The sequence below is a fragment of the Phyllostomus discolor genome, chromosome 4 (genome assembly GCF_004126475.2).
Source record: "Phyllostomus discolor isolate MPI-MPIP mPhyDis1 chromosome 4, mPhyDis1.pri.v3, whole genome shotgun sequence".
NCBI classification, from domain to species: domain Eukaryota; kingdom Metazoa; phylum Chordata; class Mammalia; order Chiroptera; family Phyllostomidae; genus Phyllostomus; species Phyllostomus discolor.
This window is the reverse complement of record NC_040906.2, coordinates 140,564,703-140,580,053: the sequence shown is the minus strand read 5'-3', so window position 1 is coordinate 140,580,053 and position 15,351 is coordinate 140,564,703. Positions and strand designations below refer to the sequence as shown.

The window sequence follows — 15,351 nt, the reverse complement described above, 5'->3', positions numbered from 1 at the left end:
TTTTATTTTAAAGCATAAAAATATTCATGTATATAAATGACAATAAGATTTCCATCAAAAAGGGTTACTTTCCCTATATTGCTAACAGTAAAAGGGTTATGTTCAATAGCCTGGAAATGCCACTTTTCAGTGGAAAACTTCTGGTTGTCAGTGATGCTAGACAACTGAAATACTAATATAAATGCTGCCTGTTTTGTCTTTTATTGCCTCACATAACATGAATTTAATTTAATGAGCTATTCTATTTTAAATTAAGAATTACTATTAATATTTCATTTCAAAGTATCTCATAAAAACATTTTAAAATTTGTTATTAATGATGTCAGTTATAGCTTTCAGTTTAATGTGTAAAATGTATCTTATTGCATATAAGTAATTTCAAGGCATTTCAAGTCTCAACATAAAAGAATACTTTAATCTATAAAATGCTTTTGTTTTTATTTACACTATGTAAAATTCCAGGTATGTTCTTATCAGCAACACTACTATATTCCTATTATCACAGTAGGAAAATACTTAATGAATGATATCCATTTCATTAAATTAGTGTTATTATATCTCTATTCAGAAATTTAAGAATGTCCAAATAAGAGAAAAAATATTGCTCAAGAGAATTAGAAACTCATAACTAATGAATATAACATAAATTTTAAAACTTTTTACTCAGTTACTTGAAAACGTATTATAAGCTTCCTCCTACATTTATGTTTCAGCTTAAAAAATATATAGCTTTATAAACATGACTTTAACCAGTTAGTTATTTAGAGGCCATTTCAATCCAAAAGGGATTTCAGAGGCTTATATTGTTAGTAACACGGTATTCTGACACTTAAATATTACTTTGAACTGCATCATTTTTAATATTTAAAATAAACATAATAAAAAGCATATGTAGAGTTTTCCTATAAATATAAATATTTTATGGAAATTTGTAAGAGAGAAATTCTATTTCTTCCTTGTGATATATTATTTTAGTCTTTAAACTTTTAAATTATTTTTATGCTAAATATTCAACAATTAGTACAGTAGTGTTCCATTTCTAAGACACATCATGTGATAATTCCTTGTCAGACCTCAAAGAATAAATTCCTGATCCAAAATAAATAAAACAAAGGAAATGTTCTTTAATGTTAAGCAACTTGAAGGGTTTGCCACACAGAGCACTTATCTTTTACAGTTTTTAAAAGCTTCAGTCAAATTCTAGCATAATATGCACATCCATAATGCACTGTGAGAGTAAACACACTGAAAATGAATTGCAAACGGAATCATTAACTTGAGACGGCCTCTTTTTAACATGGCAGCCACTCTGTAAATAAGCGTCTATGAAGGCGATCATTTACCTGAAGCCCCTGGCTGTGCCTGCTTTTCCTCTCTCAACTCAACTAGTCCTCTCTAGCCATCCAGAGCTGGACTACTCCAGCTAAAACAAAAATGCTGAATGAGGAAGGAAACAGAAAACAAATGGGAAACAGAAGGTTTGAAGGTCAACCAGACAGTAAGCAGAAGCAAGAGCATTAGGAGAAGCAATCAGATATGTTAAGCACCAAGAAATAAGACATTCATAAAAATTACAAGAATTTCTGTATGTTCAATTATTATACTTATTTCGTGTTTTTCTACAAATTGTCAACAATGCAGGGTTTACTCTTGAACTTCATGAGATTTCTTATAGTGCCTACATTATTCACTGTAGAGTATATTAAACAATATATTTTATTTTAAATGCAGTAAAAAATTTCAAGTAGTATATTTAACACAAATACCTTAAACTTGTTTCCCACACTGATGAAGCTAAGTTTTCCTGCTTTCTGTTTAGTGTCTTTGTTGTTATTTGTGGATGATTCAAATAATTCCCGTATAAACTTATCTCTGGATTCACATATTAAGGATTCAAGAGACATATGTAAAGCATCATTATTTTTTTCCACAAACTGGGTCTGAAAAATGAAGCAAACAGGAATAACTCAATCCAACTTGTGATAAGATCCCTTAACAAAGCACTGTCCAACAGAATTTCCGGAATGGCAGAAATGGTCTATGACTGTACTGTGCAACACCGTCACCACCAGCCGATGCGGACACTGAGCACACGAAGTGGAACCAATATACTGAGGCATAAGTTTTACATTTTATTTTTTTTAATTTAAATTTAAATAGCCAGATGTGGCTACACGTTACCATACTGTACAGCACAGCTTCAACAGTAAATGGTTTTCTCCTCGTGTAAGTTATACTCACTGTTTCATAGCACACTGCTCCTGCAAAATGCCTGACAATGAAGCCTTCATCATCTCTGATGTTCCTGTGAACTGCCAGCTTAGATTTTCTGGGAATCTAAAAAACAACACATACAGCAGTTTCAAGTTATCAAAAATATATTACATAATTCTCTTTAGAAAACCTCTGGGATGTGACGGAAGTAAAATTATAAAAGAAATGTTCACACTTTACACAATTATACTGTTTTTTAAATATCTAGTAAACCTTAAAGTACCAGTAAACTCTAGCAAATGTTTGTTTATAATCTCTAAGGAAAGAAAAAAAGGAGTATGACTGAAAAAAAAAGCAATCACATTATTTCCAAGCACATGCAAAACACAGTGGGCATTTTATACAGTTGCCTGCCTACGTCGAATGCAGTGGTTCTTGACCTCGGCTGCTGACTTAGAACCACGTGGAGAACTTTTCACCCTCCCAAAGTTTGTATCATTCACATCAGGTAACTCCCAGGTACAGCCAAGGTTGAGAAGCATTGCTCTAAAGAAATACCTAACATTAGCACAGGGACTCTCCCACTGTTTTAAACCAAACATTGTAACATGTTTACACAATCACCTGAACCTATGTGAAGAAAACTAAGTCATTTTAGCATTGTACTATCTAATTATAATATCTCATACTTGTATCATTTTTAAAAGTTTCCAAAAGTTTCCACATAAAAGATCACTTCTGACCCTCAAAATAACCTAAAATTCAGAAAGACAAAAATAAATAAGTAAACAAAACAAGAGTGCAAATTTTTAAAAAAAGACAATTTCATTTAAAGATGAAAAGGCTAAGACTCTGGAATCTTACCAGGCTTTCTCAGGGCAGGGGACTAGCAGACTACAGAGCATCTCTGTGCGTGAGGTGATACACCAGCATGAGGGAAAGGGAGGGACCTGGAGTCAAAATGCCTGGCCTGACCCTCAATCCACCACTGCCTCCCTATGCCGAACACGGCAGGTCACTTAACCTCTCTGTGCACATCTCATCTTTGGCATGGGGATAAAAACAGAATCTGTCCTCAGAAAATTATGAGGAGAATTAAATAAAATATTTCAAGTAAAACCCTTAGAAGAGTGCCTGGTACCTGTTAAGTGTTCAGTAAATGGTTATTATTACTTTTATTTCCAAAGAAATACAACAAAAGTAATGGTCTATACAAATTATAATTTACTGTCTTGTTCTTATTCTTTTGAGAAATGCAGCCAAAGCCCATCCCTGAAGCTTTAATTGGCTGTCCCTGGGGTTCTATCTCTGAATCCCTTGTCACAGTTTTGTTGACTAGCAATCAGTACTTTTGGTAAAAGCAATCATGGACTCATAGACTGGTCATAAAACCAGTGAGCAGTGAATAATAGGAATGGATACACATCTCCAACCTTAGCAAAAGTTTTGTTGAGGATACATGTTTTATTTCTATCTCCATTAAAGCAAAAGAAATCAGCTCCACATTACAAGAAATATACAAGGATACAGAAGCAGTCTGGGTCAATGGAAGAGGTGGTTGGGGAATTCAATCTCTAGCTAAGGTTATCACAATTACATCAGCTTCTCCATTCTTAACTTTAATTAATGATGTAAGAATACTTGTAATCATTCACTTAAGCAATGACTGTTATGCTATGCTATGCTTTTAAAACAGTAAACAATATAAGAAGCATATGCAACTCTAAGCAAGTTTTTTTTCCCCTCCCTTCCTTGTTCTCTGTAAGATGAAGGAGCACCTATCTTCATGGATGAAGTTACAGCAGTCCCCGCTTTATCAGCAGGGAATCTTGTTCCAAAACCCCCAATGGATACCTGAAACCATGGACAGTACCAAACTTTACACATACAATGTTTTTCCATGTACACATACCTATGATAAAGTTTTAATTTATAAACTAGCTATGATAAGAGATTAACAACTATAATTGATAATAAAATAGAGCAATTATAACAATACACTGTAATAAAAGTTACGTGAATGTGGTCACTTGCCCCAGGGGATCCCTTCCTGAAGTCTTCCTATAGGCTCAGTGCTTTATAAAGCACAACACCCTGCCATCAATCAGAACACATTTTCTGTCACATCCTCCACCCACACATTTAATGCCTTTTCCATCTTAACAAAGCACTTATAACACAATGTGGCTGTAACTTTTGCAGTTTGACATGCAACAGAAAAATTAACATGATTTTTTTTCCTTCTTCACAATTTCAGAAATAGACTATCTGTTGTTGATGTAGATCTTAGCAACCTTAGCATATAACTTTTTTCTTTCCTTATTCAGCACTTTCACCTGAAAGGAAGCACTTTATGGCTTCTCTCTGGCATATCTGAATTACCAGCATTACTACTCTTGTGCTTTGGGGCCATCAATAAGTAAAATAGGGGTCACTCAAACACAAGCACTGTGATACCGCAACAGTCTATCTGATAACAGAGATGGCTACGCAATGGATACACTGGACAAAGGGAAGATGATTAATGTTCCAGGCAGGATGGAGCAGGACGGTGCCAAATTTTGTCATGCTACTCAGAACAGCACTCAATTTAAAACTTGTATATCCTTTATTTCTGGTATTTTCCCTTTAATATTTTCAGACTGAGGTTGACCATGAATAACTGAAACTGTGGACAAGGGGAGACAACTATAGTTCTTTGTGCTAGTCAGCTCTTTCTGTGCAAGGAGTTGTACTTGCATTATTGCAGGTGATGGTAGTGGAGTGTAGAGATGAACACAGATTAGGTGAACACAGGAAACACCCACAGCCACATAGCCCATCCTCATGGAGAATGGCCCTACCGTTCTTTGTGTCAAGGATTCACACACAACTCTACGACTCAAAAGCAGTTCAGGAAACCAGGTCTTCTGGCCCTAATAGAATTGTTCTTCTTATTTATTTCTGCTTTTCTCTGTGTCTGTTTTTCCCTTTAGCTAATTCTATTGCTTTGGCTTTTATGACCCTCTCTGAGTATATTTTCCATTCAAAACTCCCTAGGAAAGAGCATCAGAACAAATTGGCTAAATCACTAATATGTATTGCTTCCACCAGTCAGACCTAAGCCACACACTTCATTGCTAGTCTTACAAACATGCAGACAAGAAGTTGCTTGTATCTCTGGGTGCTAACCCATGGGACATGAACAGGTCACATGATATAAAACAAAGCAACTGATGGCCAATTAGCTCAAAAGGTAAACATAAAACGTGTTTTTATGTTTCATTAACATAAAAACAGCAGGTAAATCTTTCTGTACATTTTAGATAAGTGAAATATGTTTTCCATCCAGCTAAAAGGGGCTTGGTTAGATAAATATAAATTAAATGTCCATCTCTAGAAGATGCTGTGCTAGGTAAATTATAGCCGCTCTGAATTCTACACAACCTATGATTCCAATGGTCTAACATCTAGTCCCTCTTTCTAAAAACTTCTCTTCCCATCAGAGTCTGAATTCTGAAAGGCAAACTCACAGTGAGTCGGAAATGATCCTTGTGTTTCTGGTGAACTGCAGATGTAAAATGTTGATCGCTTGGCTGGGGAAGGCGATTTTCTTCATCCAAAATATCCAGTACTCCTACTAGTTTTGCTTCAATTAAATCTATTTCAAAAATATTAAAATATGGTAAGATTAAAACATTTTAAAGATATGTAAGCAATTTACTAATCACTAATGATGTTGTTTGAATTTCCTGCTTGTCCAAAATAACTATAAAGTGTAAACTGCTTAAAGAATTGTTAAACAAGACAGACTCTAAAATTTATAGAAAATATAAAAAGAAATCAAGGTTCTAACTGTGTTGGTCATAAAATTATGCTTTTGGGGCATTTAGTGGTGGTGAAGGGAGTGGGGGCATGCTGAACTAAGCTATAAATGTGAATGTTTTGATAGATGTAGAGAACGTGGAAGTGGGCTGAAAGGAAGGAGGTCCAGCCAGGATAGCATCCACACAATCAAAGGCGCAGAGATCTGAGAAAGGGTATGTTCCACAAAGGGAATGTTGGGTGGACCAGGTGGGATATGAAAGTGCTTTGAAAGTTATACTACTTTATATAAGGAATTATAATACTATCTTGTCCAAATCTAGCACATGAGTTAATGACTCAATTGTCAAAATGGGTTTTTAAAACTGCCACTGGACTGAACCAGATCCAATTACACAGTAGTTATCAGCCAAAAGATAGCTCCAGTTAGATTTTCTGAGAAGGAATGTATTTTTATTGCAAGGTAGCAGGCAAGAACATGGGATGAGGTAGTGGGGGTCACTTCCCAAAGGGGCACATGCTGAACAAAGGATTGGATTTGGCTTCATTCAGGAAAATCATGCATAAACATCAAGGTGAGCTTCATCATCTTACGTATAGGGTGGGGATTCCTGTGTATGCCCAGTCATGCCTAAACATATATCTTATGTTCAAAAACTGCAAAAAATTTCTGCTAGGAGGAGATTTTAGTATTATAATGAGGGTATAATGAGCACATTTCATGAAGAGGTCAGTGTACAGTTCTCCAAGCTGCTTCCACCTGTCTCAGGCAGTTTGAGCCAGGTCAGCACCTGGGCTGATCCCTGAAGAAGCAGTTCTAGCAATCACCAGTGTCAGGGGTGGCATAGGTATGGAAGAAAGTTAAACTAGTAAGTCTCAGCACTTGTTACACATAGAAAATTAAAGGATATGGTTAAACGAACCTTACAGCACACAGGGTGATCCAAAGGGGTTTACAGGTTAATCTAAACAAAGTTATGAACTCTGAAGTAAAAGTTAGTCTAAGCTAGGCTACTCACAAGGCTACCATATATATATTAGGTTACAAACAAGGCTTACCCAACAGTTCATTTTAGAGGTGGGGTGGGACAGAAAGGAAGACTGAGCACTAGCTGGGTAGTGACAAAGAAAGGTTTCTTTACTGATAAATACAGACAAGAAAAACAGAGGCCCTGTGCTCATGCTCACAGTGTCGTCTGGATGTAACACATGGAACTTGTGAAGCCCACATGCAACCAGCCAGAGGGTGCTGCCAACACACGGAAAACAGAAACGAAATCTACAGAACAGCAGAGCCAGACCCAGTCAAACCTCGCCTGGGTCCTGGCTACACTGTGAACTTCCTTGTGAGACAATAAATCCCTTTACTGTTAAGCAATTATTCACATGTTAACCATTTGAGAAAGAAAATATCCTACTTGAAACTAATATAATAATGAATATCAAGTGTAATAGAAAAAATTTTTAAATATATAAAATATTCATCATAGTAAATAAAAGAAATTTTAGAAAAACTTTCCAACATATCTGAATTTGATGCCTTGGCAGGAAAAATAACTTCGTAGCAATAGTAGAGAAGTAAAACCTCTGTCAAGTATCACAGCTACAGTAAGTTTTTTTAAATAGTAATATCAGTTACATAGCACAGAAACTTTCACTATTATCTTCCCAGATTTCCCAAAGTGGAGTGAAAAAAATACATACCTATACAGTCCTGATTATCCACATAGTGTACTTCATTAACACCTAACCCTTCTTTTTGATAGAGTTCTTGTTCCTAAAAATGAAACGATCATAATCATGGATATGGAAATACCATGCGATATAAAATGGATTCTTTGTTTTGTACCATTTCTGATCATAACATTTATTTGATTAGTCAGAGTACAAAGATTCACACACTAGTTTTGGGACTGGGGAGTTTTACAAAACATCAGAGAAACAAAATCCTTGCCCAAAAGCAATGTGAAATAAAAAATTAAACAGCTAACAAAACATGTGATTTACATATGTGCACATGTTCCCTCCTGCAGATATGGAGAACAGCTACCCACACATACAGATATCTGTGCATAAGTATTCAAAGCCAAGGAAAGACCAGGGCTTTGAAATATTTTGAGTGATTTTAAACTCAAATCTATCAGTAGAATAAACCAGGGGTCAGCACATTTCTTCTGTAAAGGGCCAGACAGTAAGCATATTCAGCTGTGGGCCACATTATCTCTGTCATAACCACTCAGTCATGCCACTGAAGTGCAAAGTGGCCACGCATCAGTAAATGAGGAAGCATGAAAAGGAAGAATTAGGATACGTTAAGTGAAAAGCAAACAAGTAAGACTTCACATAGTAATGGAAGAACATAAAACCTTTTCAGAGAAACTATCTTAACTGGTAAATACGTGTTTTACCTGTTTGTTTACACTAGAATTGGTTTAACCATAGTATATATAAAAGACAGAAAGTGCTGGGAAACCCATAAAGACAAAACATAATAAAATGTAGAAAAAGATGAGAGGAATGGAAATAGAAAAGCAAGTATTTCACATTTCAGGTCCAGAGACAGTGGAGAATGGAACTCAGAAAACAGCAGTGCTAATATGGTGAGAATACAGTGTTGTGGGCTAGTAGCCAGGAAGGGGAGTTCAACCTGCAGAAGTCACTGGACTGCTCTGGGAATTAATTTCTTCATCTGTAAAGTAAGTAGCTGGACTAGACAACCTCTGAGTTGTCTAACTTTATTACGTCTTTGGTAAAACTTATCACAAAAAGCTCAGGAAAGGAAAGTCAAGGCTATTGGTAGGAAAACAATAGAGAATTCAAATACACAAGGGAAAATGGTGAGCCTTATCACAAATCAACTGATCAAAGCTATCTTTACCCACACTGTACTCTAAACAATTACAAAGTAACTTTCCTAGACTCGAGACTGTGAGTGTCAGCCATGTCCACAGTTATTTATTACAAAGAAATTCCTCACAGGACCAGAGGCGGTACACAGGTAGCACTGCACGAAAGCACTGCCCAGAGGCACTCCAGGGCAATGGCCCCACTGAATCTCCTGAGTGGGAGGCTTCCTGCCACACACAAACACAGGGCAAGCATGTCAGGTGAGCAGACACAGGTGACATAGAGGAAGGGTGGGAGATGCTGCAGTCAGGGACAAGAGTAGAAGTTAATTGGCGGTGGCAAGAGTAAAAACAACAGACACAGAAAAAGAAACAGAGAATGTCAAGTTTAGTAAGTGTCACCAGTAAGAAGCAGATGTTCACTTATAAGAGGTGCCTATTAGAGTTTTTTTTTATATTTTATTTATTTATTTTTAGAGAGGGAAGGGAAGGGGAGAGAGAGAGAGAGAGAGAGAGAGAGGGAGAGAAACATCACTGTGCGGTTGCTGGGGGTCATGGCCTGCAACCTAGGCATGTACCCTGACTGGGAATCGAACCTGCGACACTTCGGTTCACAGCCCGCGCTCAATCCACTGAGCTACACCAGCCAGGACCCTATTAGAGTTTTTTATTAGATCCCTAAGCTTCATCTCTACCAGTAACACTTCTGGTGCCCGACCAACAGCTAAGCCAGTGGGACCTATGCTGGGCACCTCTGATTCCCTGGGCCACCTTACACTGCATCCCGTCCATCAGGGTAACTTTAGCATGTCTCTGCTCCTTGAAATTTAAAACAGATTAATGCAGTTCTTAAATTTAAGTTTTAATGGTAATTACCTCCTTCAGAATCCTTTCGTTGAAAAATTGTTGAAGTTTTTCATTGCAATAGTTGATGCAAAATTGTTCAAAACTGTTATGTTCAAAGTACTCTGAAAACATAAAACCAGGACCAAGAGTCATCATCAGATCAACTTCATAATAATGAACTTACGTTAGGCTAAAATTTTATTATATCAATGCTTAAGATTAGGTAAAAGAAATACATATAACTGTTCTATACTCTCCAAATGTTCTTATCTCAAGACTTAAATTTTGTTAGTCATTAAAATTAAGTATTAAAAATACCTTGCTTGACAAAAAGGTGTTTATCAAGATGAGATAAATGTCATATAGTAAAAGATATAAAAATGTAATGTAACTTTTAACATAATTTAAGAACAGGTATTAATCTAAATTAATTAAAGAAAATGACTTAAAATAGCAAGTGTCATACTTTTTTCCTGTATAATCTGTAAAATTACAGTTATAAAAAAGTTATGGACGTTAACTCATTTCTAAAATTAAGGAACTGCATTGCAACATTATCTTTAAGATCCCGGTAGCTCTAAACTGTGATGATTCTATGTATCATGTGTGTTATACTAAAACTGGTAACAGACCAGGAAAGAATGTCTGAAGATCATGAAATCTTAAGTCAGTGATAAGTGTTTCTCTATCTCTGAACAAAAGGCAATGATTATATTTTAAAATAAATATCACATTAAAGCAAAACTCTGACTGTAAACTTCCTTTGGCAAAGGTAAACATACTACAAAAGAGAAAAAGAGCACTCATACACAGCCAGAAGGAATGTCCACAATGATGAAGCCCAATTTAAAAAGTCAGATTTACTTTGACATTTTTACAACACTTTTGCTCAGGATAAAGTAGCACTCAGATGGCAGAGACTCATTCCATTTCTGGTTGCACAGCCCTGCAGTTGATCTCACATATTTATCTTGGTATTTTAATCATTCAGTGGATCCTAACTGGAAGTATGTATCTGTTGATAATTAACATTAATGATGAATTTTTGCACATATAATGAATGAGTTTGGCCTATAAGCGAGGTCAAGTTGACCTCTACACTATATTCAATGGTTTTAATGACTTAATTCTTTTTATTAGTAGCACTCAAGATTTGACCTCTACTCAGCTGCATTCGTGTAAGAATATAGAAATATCTATCTCCTAACTATAGTAGATTCTTAAATAACATTATTTTTTTACCCCTTAACTGAGGATATGTTTATTGATTTTTGAAAGAGGAGGAGGGGGAGAGAGAGAGAAAGAGAAACATCAATGTGAAAGAGAAACATCAATTAGTTGCCTCTTGTATGCGCCCCAAATGGGGATCAAACCTGCAACCTACACTCGTGCCCTGAATGGGGATTGAACCCACAACCTTTTGGGGCACGGGTAGACACTCCAACAGTAAAAGATATAAAAATGTAACAACTTTTAACATAATTTAAGAACTGAGCCACTCAATTGGGGTGCATAACATTATTATGTTATAACACTGATGAGAAAAAAAATTAATTCTCAGTCAGGGCTAACATCTGTGTGGAGTCTGCACATTTAACCATACCTACATGGGTTTTTCTGAATACTTTGGTTTCTTGCCACATCCCAAAGCTGTGTACATTAGGTTAGTTGGCCCGTCTACATTGAGTGCACGTGGGTGGGTGCATGAGGTACCCAGTGATGGATAGATATCCTCTCCAGGGCAGGTTCCCACCTGGCATCCTGAGCACCAGGATAGGCTCTGGGCACTCGCACCCATCAAGTGGAGTAAGTGGTTTGGAAAATTATCCTCTTATTTTTATTCATTTTTCTTATGTATATGTATCACTCATATTTATTTCAATGTTTAATAATAGAAGTAGGGGTCTTTACTTAGAAGTTTGGTGAGGTTTTTGTGACCAGAAATATCCCTAGGAACTTAACTCTTATTAATAATATCAATTAGCTTAAGGTGAAATTGGTTTCGTTATACATCTTTTCACTTAAAGTCACAGTCTCCAAAAACCTATTGATGACTCACTGTATAGTGGTTTCTATCAACATGTTTTAATTTTAGCAATAGGGTGACCAAAATCCATGAGTCTTTCCTCTTTTTTTTAAAGCATCAACTTCCTATTTAAATCATGAAATGTAGGTAAGGACATATAACTGAAAATACATCAAGTAAAAGGTATTACAGAAAAAGTTGTTTTTTAATTACAAATGTGTGATAAAGCTGAATGACAAAATATCTAGCAGTTAACTATGAACTCACAAACAAAAACCATACTTACCAAAACCAGCAATATCTAGGACTCCAATAAAATAGGATGATGTTTCAAAAGGAAAACACTGATTTACTCTGTTTACCACATGATCAAAAAGGTGACTATAGACTGTCTTTGCCAAGGCATCACGAGCGTTGTTTGCCTGCTCCACTTTCAGGGGTACCCTGTAAAAGATGACCGTCTCCATGAAAATTCCTTGTAGCAATATACTGTGAAAGTAATGCCACACACCCAAGATCAAAGCACATCTAAATATATTCATTGTGAAGAACAAAATAGTTACAAAAGGTCATTTGTGGATACTCACAGACCAATGGGGCTAAGTAGAATAGTACAAGGTAAGGACTAAAGAAAATATCTATAACTATATAAAAATCTATTATTGAGAAAAAGAACTTCAGGCTCAAAATTATTTTTAACCTTAATTTATACTTCAGTGTACATGCTGAATATATAAGAATTATTGAGAGGAATAATCTTTGTTTTGACTTCCCTTACATACAAAAGAAATTGTGTATAATTCAGAAGAACTTTAAAAGTTCAGCAACTTGTTTAACATTGTTTAGGAAAAATGTTTACATTTTAAAATCTGAACTGTCCAACTCGATGACTTAATATAATGACTACATGGTATAACAGTATTAGATACTGCAGATGAAGACACACAGCCCTTATCCTCAAGAAAAGGACAGTCTGATGAAGCTAGACTGTCACAAAAGAGAATTCACAAACACTGTGCTAAATGCTATCATAAAAATAACTATGGGAACCATGGGAGCACCAGCAAAAAAAACTGTCAAAGTTGGACGTTACCTTAAGAGTCATTCAAGACAAGACACTTGAATCCCTTCTAAACAGTGGTTTTCCAACTTGTGTTTCCTACAATGGAAACCTTTCCTGAAGTGAATGTTATGTGAACACTCCATATAAAAACACATAAAAGAACTACCCCCAAACAATGGGGAAATGGAAGAAATGGCACCCGAGAACCACTTACTTCTGCTTTTGTCAGCCTTCCCCTGGGCCTCAGAAATATCCCTATGGAGCCAAGCAACTCTAAGGCATCACTATACATCCTCCTTGCTGAGGTTTTCTTCAGAGAGGCATAATCTGGAATTAGCTTAGCAATGAAACGGACTAAGCACATCTTGGTAACATTTCAGAAAGTGCAATTTTCTGAATGGCTAAAAGGTTTTTTTTATCCTTATTTTAATTTGTTGAAAATTTTAGTAGAACTCATTGCCTGCCTTGGGTAGCAAGGGATAAAGGGTCTGACTATTCCTTCCCCTACAAATGAAGGTCTTATAGTACTTCAGAACAATTACTGAACATCAATTATATTTTCCAGTACTGAAAACAAAAATACCTAAAACATACGATATGGAGTCAAAAATGTACATTGGCCCAGATACAACCTAGATGTTCTTGGTTATGGGTTTTAAAAATCCTGGCTAGCTTCTTATTTTCCTGTCATTTGTAATTTCCTGTAAATGAAGAATCCTAAGGTAAGGGGAAATTCCATCTGCTGAGTGTTTTACTAAAGCAAGTTCTACTTAATAGAAATTTTAGTACACACCATTTGAAAGGAAAATCCCTTTTAAAGTAAAATGATCAGTTATTTTCTGAAAATAAATTAAATAATGGTGATGATTGCAAAACCTTGTAAATATACTAAAAATCGCTAACTTGCATACTTCAAAGAGTACACTATATCTCAAAATATATAGTTCTGAAAAATGTTTAAAAAGAACTGTCATCTAAAGCAAATATTGATATATAATCAACTCATATAGGGTGGGGCCAAAGTAGGTTTGCAGTTGTTATGTGGAAAATAGTATAATAATTAATTACTAATAACACAAGAATAAACTGTGTTTCACATACTCACAACTATAAACATATTTTTGCCCCATTCTGTATTTTCATAGCTCTAGAAATGTAAACTTCTTTTACCTTATAAATTCCAAATTTGTGCCATGCATTGTATCTGTAAGAAATAACTTAAAGACTACAGCCAAGATGGAGGCCTAAGTAGAAACACTTTACTTCCTCACACAACCAAAAGAAGGATAACAACCAATTTAAAAACAATAAACAACCAGAACTGCTGGAATAGCAATCTGCATGGAACTCCAACCACCAATAAGTAAAAGAAACATAAATCCAGACTGGTAGGAGGGGTGGAGACAGGGAAATGGGCAGAGAGGGGATGCGCAGAAAGGCAGCAGACCACACAGGCAAGGCAGGGCTGGCTCATCAGGGGTCTAAAGACTCAAAACCTCTGGCTGTAAATACTCTGGGGGTTGCAAAGGTGGGAGAAATCCCCAGTCTCACAGGAGAGTTTGTTGAAAAGTGGGGCTAGAGCCGAGCAGGCAAGCTGCATTGTTCCTTCTCTGACCCCTCCCACACAGACAGCACCACAACGCAGCAAAGAGGATTGCCTGGCCCTGTGGAATGCCTAAGGCCCCACCCCCTAACAACTCAACAGGTATGCCAAGACAAAGAAATATGTCCTAAATGAAATAACAGATCAAAACTCCAGAAAAAGAGCTAGGAGACAAGGAAATAGACAACTTATCTAATGCAGAGTTCAAAACACTGGTACATGGGATGCTCACAGAAATGATTGAGCTCGGTCACAAAATGAAGGGATAAATGAAGGCTATACAAAGTGAAATAAAGCAAAATATTCAGGGAACCCAGAGTGAAGGGAAGGAAATGGGACTCAAATAAACAATTTGGAACACAAGGAAGAAATAAATATCCAACTGGAACAGAATGAAGAAACAAGAATTCAAAAAAATGAGGAGAGGCTTCGGAACCTCTGTGACAGCTTTAAGCATTCCAACATCCAAATCATAGGAGTGCCAGAAGGAGAAGGAGAAGAGGAAGAGCAAGAAATTGAAAACTTATTTGAAAAAATAATGAAGAAAAACTTCCCCAATCTGGTGAAGGAACAGACTTCCAGGAAGTCCAGGAAGTCCAGGAAGCCCTGGAGTCCCAAAGAAGTTGGACCCAAAGAGGAACACACCAAGGCACATCATCGTTAAGTTACCCAAGATTAAAGATAAAGAGAGAATCTTAAAAGCAACAAGAGAAAAGTAGAGAGTTACCTACAAAGAAGTGCCAATAAGACTACCAGCTGATTTCTCAAAAAGAAACCTTACAAGCCAGAAGGGGCTGGAAAGAAGTATTCAAAGTCATGAAAGGCAAGGACCTACATCCAAGATTGCTGTATCCAGCAAAGCTATCATTTAGAATGGAGGGGCAGATAAAGTGCTTCCCAGATAAGGTCAAGTTAAAGGAGTTCATCATCACCAAACCTTTGTTATATG

The 15,351-nt window shown here is 36.3% G+C and overlaps 1 protein-coding gene across 6 annotated transcripts in view; it reads right to left on the bottom strand.

Annotated features, from left to right (window-relative positions):
- MYO6 (myosin VI) overlaps positions 1-15,351 on the bottom strand; it is a 162,007-nt gene that overhangs the window by 41,856 nt on the left and 104,800 nt on the right. For all 6 annotated transcript variants that reach the window (XM_036024369.1, XM_036024370.1, XM_036024371.1 and 3 more), the window contains 6 exons: positions 12,023-12,180; positions 9,741-9,832; positions 7,723-7,795; positions 5,727-5,854; positions 2,242-2,337; positions 1,767-1,940 (listed from right to left, as the gene is read on the bottom strand). In XM_036024369.1, coding sequence (XP_035880262.1) covers positions 1,767-1,940; positions 2,242-2,337; positions 5,727-5,854; positions 7,723-7,795; positions 9,741-9,832; positions 12,023-12,180 — 721 coding nt within the window. The remainder of the gene's footprint in view (positions 1-1,766; positions 1,941-2,241; positions 2,338-5,726; positions 5,855-7,722; positions 7,796-9,740; positions 9,833-12,022; positions 12,181-15,351) is intronic.